The sequence below is a fragment of the Arachis duranensis genome, chromosome 6 (assembly GCF_000817695.3).
Source record: "Arachis duranensis cultivar V14167 chromosome 6, aradu.V14167.gnm2.J7QH, whole genome shotgun sequence".
Taxonomy (NCBI): domain Eukaryota; kingdom Viridiplantae; phylum Streptophyta; class Magnoliopsida; order Fabales; family Fabaceae; genus Arachis; species Arachis duranensis.
This window is the reverse complement of record NC_029777.3, coordinates 106,136,674-106,145,532: the sequence shown is the minus strand read 5'-3', so window position 1 is coordinate 106,145,532 and position 8,859 is coordinate 106,136,674. Positions and strand designations below refer to the sequence as shown.

General features: G+C 31.6%; 1 protein-coding gene across 1 annotated transcript; it reads left to right on the top strand.

Moving 5' to 3' along the window:
- Window positions 1-955: 955 nt before the first annotated feature.
- LOC107495662 (protein NRT1/ PTR FAMILY 6.1) lies at window positions 956-3,160 on the top strand. The gene is made up of 2 exons (XM_016116841.3): window positions 956-1,322; window positions 1,403-3,160. The coding sequence occupies exons 1-2, from the start codon at window positions 1,097-1,099 to the stop codon at window positions 3,058-3,060; spliced, it is 1,884 nt and encodes a 627-aa protein (XP_015972327.1). The 5' UTR covers window positions 956-1,096; the 3' UTR covers window positions 3,061-3,160.
- Window positions 3,161-8,859: the final 5,699 nt, after the last annotated feature.

The window sequence follows — 8,859 nt, the reverse complement described above, 5'->3', positions numbered from 1 at the left end:
ATTGATCAAAATGAAAAAGAAGATGAAGCTATGATGTTGATAAAAGAATGACAAATTTTAGTATTTATAAAATATATTACGAATAAAAAAATTATTAAAATAACCTCTAAATTTTGTATCTTTATATGTATTTATTAGTGGAGACTTATACATAAATTTAACTAAACAACATAAATATGTATTTTATTTCTGTCTCCTAAATCAAACATATTATAAAATGTGATATTGATTTTTTTGGTCTCTTTAGTGCATTTAAACACAACCATAGAGAAGTGTTAGGCGTTTTCATAACAAGTGAGCCATTTTGTTACGAAGGATTAATTATTTTTTATATTAGTATTATAGGTTAATTATTATAATTAAATTAAATTTTAAAATATTAATAAAATAAAAAATAATTTTAAACTAACAACATAAAATATTATATATATTAAAAATTAATTATTAAATCAATTATTATATTTATATATAAATATATAATATTTAATTTGTTTTTAATTATATTTTATATTTTAATATGTATTTTATTAATCAAGTGGTTGGACAATACACACCCGACATGGTTGAAATACTAATTAGTTGATCAGTAGCTGTGGTATGCAGTTGTGACGACCATTGAAGCCGAATAATTAATAGACATAAAATCTATATTCCGTCAAGTCAAATGTCCAACCTCCCAATTGAGAAGGAGGGAATAATTTATGTGTATCCATATTTTCATGCTGATGGAACCCGAAGTGTGGAATAATAAGAGTTGGAGATAACACCCACACACAAGGAGTCAAGGTCTCAAGGAGAGGGGCATATATGCAATAATTAATTATATAATATAAGCCTCCAGAGCAGGTGGCCATAAATTGAAGACATTTAATGGCTTCCACTTATGTTACTATGCTCATCATTTATTGAGCATGGCCAGTTTCCACGCATCTTCACGTGTTAGTTGAGCAACCTTTAATACACGGCGACTTCCACAACTGTACTGGTGTTAAGAAGAAAAACAAAATGGAAAATGTATATCATGGATGAAGCTGTAAGGTATCGAATCTATCTATCCATCTAGTGTTGTACAGGTCACACAGTCTGATCTCTGGTGATGGATTCGTCGGAGATCAGGTCACCGGCGGAGGGAGGGAGGTTGGGGACACCAATGTCGAGCAGGAAGAAGCTGGGGATTCACTTCATTGAGTCTGAGGATAGAAGAATGGCATTTGGTCGCGGCTACTCAACACCAGCTGGATCTACACCGGTCGATATCCATGGCAAATCCATTGTTGACCTTTCTAAGACTGGTGGTTGGATTGCTGCCTTGTTCATCTTTGGTAATTGCTCTCTGCTCTGAGTGCTATGATGTGTATGTATTTAATAATAATAATAATATGATTAATTTGCGAGGGTGCAGGGAATGAGATGGCAGAAAGAATGGCATATTTCGGGCTATCAGTGAACATGGTGGCGTTCATGTTCTACGTGATGCACAGACCCTTCAGCAGTTCATCGAATGCAGTGAACAACTTCTTAGGGATATCTCAAGCATCATCGGTACTGGGTGGTTTTCTAGCAGATGCGTATCTGGGGAGATACTGGACAATAGCCATCTTCACTAGCATTTATCTGGCGGGTTTGGCGGGAATAACATTGTGCGCAACAATGACGATATTTACACCCAAGCAAGAGGGATGTGAGCAGCTGGCGCTGCTGTTAGGGGAGTGCGAGGCTGCGAAGCCATGGCAGATGAGTTACCTGTACACGGTGCTGTACATGACGGCGTTTGGAGCGGCAGGGATAAGGCCATGCGTGTCATCATTTGGAGCAGACCAGTTCGACGAGAGGAGCAAGAACTACAAGGCACACCTGGATAGGTTCTTCAACTTTTTCTATCTGTCGGTGACGGTGGGTGCAATTGTGGCCTTCACGGTGGTGGTGTATGTCCAGATGAAGCATGGGTGGGGAGCGGCCTTTGGATGTCTGGCAATAGCAATGGGATTGTCCAACATGCTCTTCTTCATAGGGACCCCCTTGTACAGGCACAGGCTCCCTGGTGGCAGCCCCCTCACCAGGGTGGCTCAGGTCTTGGTTGCTGCATTCAGAAAGAGGAACGCTCCTTTTGGAAGCGGGGGCTTCGTTGGCCTCTACGAGCTCCCCGGCTCCCACTCTGCCATCAAGGGAAGCAGAAAGATCCCTCACACCGACCACTTCAGCTTTCTCGACAAGGCGGCTCTGCAGTTGAAGGAAGATGGGTGCAGCCCGTGGAGGCTGTGCACCGTGACGCAAGTGGAAGAGGTCAAGATCCTCATTCGGCTGATCCCAATAGCAGCATCCACAATAATGCTGAATGTGGTGCTAACAGAGTATCTGACACTCTCAGTGCAGCAAGCATACACCATGAACACCCACTTGGGCCATCTCAAGCTTCCCGTTACATGCATGCCCGTCTTCCCTGGCCTCAGCATCTTCCTCATCCTCTCTCTCTACTACTCCCTCTTCGTCCCCCTCTTCCGCCGCATCACCGGCCACCCCCACGGCGCCTCTCAGCTCCAGAGAGTGGGTATCGGCCTTGCCGTCTCCATCGTGTCCGTTGCCTGGGCAGCAGTCTTCGAGAAATATCGAAGAGAGTATGCAGTACAGCATGGATTCGAATCGAGCTTCCTGACGCCGATGCCGAATTTAAGCGCCTACTGGCTTCTCATACAGTACTGCCTGATTGGAGTGGCAGAGGTGTTTTGCATCGTGGGGCTTCTGGAATTTCTGTACGAGGAGGCACCCGATGCCATGAAGAGCATTGGCTCTGCATATGCTGCTCTTGCTGGTGGCTTAGGCTGTTTTGCCGCCACCATCATCAACACCATCGTCAAATCCGCCACTACTACTCACAACGGCTCCCGCTCCTGGCTCTCACAGAACATCAATACTGCCAGGTTTGATTACTTTTACTGGCTTCTAACCGCATTCAGCCTTCTCAATTTCTGCTCATTCTTGTATTTCGCACATACATACCAATACAGGACTACACCCCATAATGCTCCTCATGACGATCATAATACGCCAACTATAATGTAAAACTTTCAGAATGAGTCCATAATCCTATATATATTGTAAAACTTCGTTCCTATCGGTTATTAATTATTATATATCAATCTGGTTTGTGCATTAGTGCATATATATACACTGACCTGCCCTTTTAATGGACTAATGCTTCTTGTCTTTGTTATGAAATTTAATATTTACTTTCAAATTTGTTATATAATGGATATCAGAGTAAAAACCTAACAACCTAAGGTCCAATATCCAAAGAAATTAACAACGTATTACGTTTTTGAACAATAGGATGACAGCTAACAAGAGCTACATTACTCAAGCCCTGCGTTGTTTACATTCCTGTTCAGCAAAGGATATCTATACTTAATTTTTAATATTAAAAATAAAAAAAACCAATAAATTACTATTTATATAAAATAAAATTTAAATTCTCAACATTTATTTAAACGAGTTACTGAACTATTCTTGCTAATTTCTACATTGCATAAATTGAAATTTTAGATTATTAATAAGGTTAATTCTTTATACATATAGTGACAGAGAAAGATAGTGACAATGTTAGGTGCCTTGGATTTCGCCTGTTATATATATGCATGCATCTATAGCGATTACTTAATTGGACTAGTTGACCAACTGATAAGCTTGCCTTTTTTGTGCCTACTGTGCTTTAATTTTCGCTAGAAGAGTGCTACAAAACGAAAACCAAAAAACAGAATTGTTATCTATATTTTCTTCTGTTTTCTTAAGAGCATGATCGATTAGAAAAACATATATTATTTATTCATAAAAATATAATTACCAGGACATTTGTCCAAAATTATGAAACTGTATGTGATAGTAGCAGATGATAATAAAAATTATTAAATAATTAATATTTTTTATTCATCTTATATTAAAATTAAATAATAATGTTAATGAATTTTCTATTATTTCACTAAAAATATTGACCTCTAATAAATTATAAGGTGGAAACTCAACTGTAGTCGACTTCACGTGAAGTTTATAGTTGGGAGCTATTAGATAAAAATTTAGTCAAATCAATCAAATTATCTAACGACTCTCACTTATTAACTTCACGTGAAGTCGACTGCACCTGAGTTTCCATCAAATTATAAAACAGAAGATACTGTGCCATCAAAATTAGTATAATTTGGAGTGAGAGATTGAAATGGATTATGTAAGATGGAGGAAGGTCAAAGTCCAGGAAATAAACTTCTATTAAACATACAATTAGGGGAGAATTGACTTGTTTTTATATATATCACACGTTTTAAAACATTTCAATTTATATATGTATGCCATCAACTACTGTCATATAATTTTTGTTCAACCAAAGTGCATGAGAAATGGACCAGTACCACTCAAGTGAAAAATAATTGTATGTTTCTATCATTATATATGACAATAGTTATTTTATTTGGATTTAATATGTATTTTTAATTTTTAAATTTGATCAATATTTATTATTATTGCATACTTATTAGATTATTTACTATATATAGTGTTATTAAGATATTTTACTTTTAGTTTTATTACTTCTCTAGTTGTATAAAAAATGAAATAGAATTTAACGAACCACTATATGAAATAATTTATACTAATAATAAGGTGAAAACTCATATGCGTGAAATTAATATCTGAGGGTCGTCAGATGATTTGACTTCATTGACTAAATTTTTATCTAATAACTCTTAGATCTCTCAGGTATCAACTTTACGTGAAGTCGACTTCATCTGAATTTTTACCTAATAATAATGGGTTAAAAAAAATTTAGCTAAAAATAATAAAACACGTTAAAATAATAATAAATATTATTACGTGATAATTTTTCCAACTCAGTACGCTGGTTCCAAGAGCAACGGTCCCCTATATATTTAATCACATGCCTTCAAAATCTGTGTGCAAGAAAGAAGAAACCATCCTTAAAGCGGTGCAACTTTTTATTGAAAATTCAGTGGGATATGTTTTCCCCTTTTTTCTCCCGAATTTTGAAAGTGCCAGGAAAGTGCTATATATATATATAAAAAAAACATAGGTATATAAAATTAAAGTGATATTGATTTTAGAAAACTTTTTTAAATAATATTTGGACTCTATTATTTTAATATGGTTTTATTTTAATATATTAATTTAATCCCTTATTTTAAAATTATTAGATTATTAATTTAGGTATTCATATATAAAGTATCTTATATATTAATTATATGATATCGCTACTGGGGTTAAGCATGCAACTATTGACGAAGACCAAAACAAAATTCCAAGTGCAAGTTGGTAGTTAAATAATAAAATATTTACTAGACCCTGATTCCTTGTAAAGTTTTTGACACATGAAATAATAATTCGCCAACTAATATATAGTACTTTAGGTTCATCATAATTTTGCAGGTATGCTTTGTCATGTATATAATAGTTTAAATTATAACTTTCATTTATACAAAGATATTAAAATTAACAAACCTTACTCATTATTCTTATGAATTTTTTTTCTTTTATTAGTCACTTGGCTAAAATTGTAATGTTAGAAAACTCAAAATTAATAGTAATGCAATAATAATAAGTTTTAAATTAAAAAGTTTGTATCAAAAAATTAAAAGTTTTGAATTTCTAAAGTACTTATTATATAAAAAATGTAAATTCTTAGAAAACTAACATAAGTAATAATTTTAACCAGTATTTTTAGAATACTTGTTTGTAAAATTCATAAATAAATTAGATAAACCGAGTTCAAATATTTCATACTTTTAATAAAAAAAAAATAGGATTTTTATTATTAAAAATATAATTATTTTAAGTAGTCGGAAAATTATAACTACGACTCTCATCAGCATGGGATGACAGCATTTCTCTCTTTTTTTTAAATAAAATAAAATAAGATCCAGATGGCTCAAAGTCAAGAGCATTGCAAAGAAACCAAATTCACCTACTGCAAACTCAATTCGATGGTACATATGATGGTATATTCACAATCAATTATTAATTATTTCTTATTATATTTTCTGTTGAAAGTCCACGAGAGTCAAAGGGAGGATGGACATACACTGATACACTCCCAACCTTATCAGCAAAAAGGAGGAGAAATTAAAGCATACCGCATGTGCCCTTCCGCGGGTTGGATATTAAGACACAGTAAGATATTCATGTGTGATAATGTTTATTTGTTTTAGATTTAGAAAAAAAAAAGACATTGTATATAAAAAGTAAGATATTGAGCTCAAATTAATTAACTAGGGTTTGGCCATTTAAGAATGTGATTAATGGTTTTATTTGTTATAACAAAAATATTATTTGCAGACTAAAATTAATTACTAAAATTAATTGTTAATATATTTATGTATAAATATATGTATAATTTAATTTATTTTTAATATATATTTTATACTAATAATTAATTTTAATGTACACGTAACATCATAAAATTCTAATTCATAACAAGTTTATGAATACCAATAAGAGCTCTAATTAATTAGCGTTTGGCCTTCAAGAATGTGATCAATGGAAGCTCTAATTAATTACAAGATTAGTTGATTAATCAGATTAATGAACCACGGGATTAGCAACCTATTAAATTTAATTTTTTTATATTTATTTACGCAAACTAATAAATTAACTATTACACTAATCTAACTTCATTTTTGCACGTAGTTACCTGTCATCGATCTTTGGCCAAGGTAGTTGGCTACATTTATGTAGCAATCAATATGCATAAAAGAAGTCTATTTAATTGAGGCAAATGCCCCTAGCTTCTTTCAAAAACGCTTTGCACTAGAGAGGAAAAAGATACATATCAATTCTTTTGTGCCACAAGGTAACAACTATGACCAATTATTATGTTGACCAAAAACATGAATATGCTAACACATGTTTTAGTGTTAGGTTTTGATACACAAACTTTTAAGAGACAGGAGTACATAAATGAACACAAATACATAAAAATTAATTTATATATCATCTTAAAGTTGAGATACTAAGACATAGATATGAGATAAATTTTTTTCACATTTATCTCTTACTAAATTTTGAAATTCTAAATTTATCCGATCTCTTTTTTTTTTAATTTTTTTTCAGAGTTAATACTCAAAATTATCCCTAAAAGATACATCGATCTCCATTTTAGTCATCAAAATATAAAGTTAATCGAAATTGTCCTCGAAAGATACACGACTTAGTCACGTTAGCCCTTCCATCAGTTGGATGATGACGTGTCACGTTAAGTGCCACGTGACACATGATGACGTGGTTGGTGATGCCACATGTCACGAGATGATTGGTTAACGTGTCACTTGACATGTAAAAAAATTATTTTTAATCAAAATAGTCCTTAAAAATTCATTTTCATCCCTAAAATTTTAAAAATAATCAAAATTAGTCCTTATATATTTTTTTTATTTTTTCTTGATAATATTAAATTTGAAATATTTTTTGATACTACTAATTTTAATAAAAATGTAATTGACAAACAAAAAATTAGTAATGGTATCTTTTCTTCTTAAAAATTTTGTCAATAAAATTATCTCTCTTTTTTAAATCTTCTCAAAATCTCTCTTATTCTCTTCTATTCTAAAACCTTTTTCTTACATTATCACATTTTGCTAGAATATATATATATACTTAAAATTAAAATGTATGTATTTGTTAACCTAAACAAAGTTATATGCTCAAAATCAAAATTTATGTATTAAAAGAAAAATGATATAATCTATCTCAAACATATGAAACACACAAAATATTAAATATTTTTAACTATATGAAAGTACTAAAAAAAATATTAATCTGGTCATAATATATATTCGTTACCAGCGTTAATATCTTAGTTGTCAAATTATTTTAGTTTGAGTCAAATAGATCTATTAAGAGATCCAAATCTTTTCTTTGTTTTTTAAATATTTACAAGCTAAGAAACAAATATAAAATAGCACAAACGAAATTATTATACTAATTACGTGATTATCACATCTAAATTTATAAGTGATGCTATTCAAGGGTCGAAGGAGTGTCATTTTACTTTTTCTAAATAACGAATTTGAAAAGAAATTCAATTTTTCTTAGAACTTTCTAAATTTAATTAGTTTCAATTTATAATTGTGAAAGATTATATAATTTTTGTGTGTTTTATATGTTTGAGATAGATTATATAATTTCTTTTAATAAATAAATTTTGATTTTGAGCATATAACTTTGTTTAGATTAACAAATATATACATTCAATTTTGAGTATATATATATATTATAGCAAAATGTGATAATGTAAGAAAAAGATTTTAGAATAGAAAAGAATAAGAGAGATTTTGAGAAGATTTAAAGGAGAGAGATCATTTTATTGACAAAATTTTTAAGAAGAAAAGATACAATTACTAATTTTTTGTTTGTCAATTACATTTCTATTAAAATTAGTAGTATCAAAAAATATTTTAAATTTAATATTATCAAGAAAAAAATTATATAAGGACTAATTTGATTATTTTTTAAAATTTTAGAGATGAAAATGACTTCCGTTTAAACTTTTAAATACTATTTTGATTAAAAATAACTTTTTTACATGTCAAATGACACGTGGCATGCCACCTGTCACTGACCTGACACGTGGCGTGCCAGTGTCACTTATCTGACATGACAATCAATTATCTCGTGACACGTGGCAGCACCCACCACGTCATCATGTGCCACGTGGCACTTAACGTGACACGTAACGTGACCAAGTCGTGTATCTTTCAGGGACGATTTCGATTAACTTTTTCTTTCGAAGACTAAAATAAAGATCGGAGTATCTTTTAGGAACGATTTTGAGTATTAACTCTTCTTTTTCATTTAAGCAACACT

Excerpts from the sequence above, each read along its gene's own strand:
- LOC107495662 (XM_016116841.3), top strand. The coding sequence starts at position 1,097 with ATGGATTCGTCGGAGATCAGGTCACCGGCGGAGGGAGGGAGGTTGGGG. Across the intron at positions 1,323-1,402 it reads TGCTGCCTTGTTCATCTTTG|GGAATGAGATGGCAGAAAGA; the intron begins GTAATTGCTCTC and ends GCGAGGGTGCAG.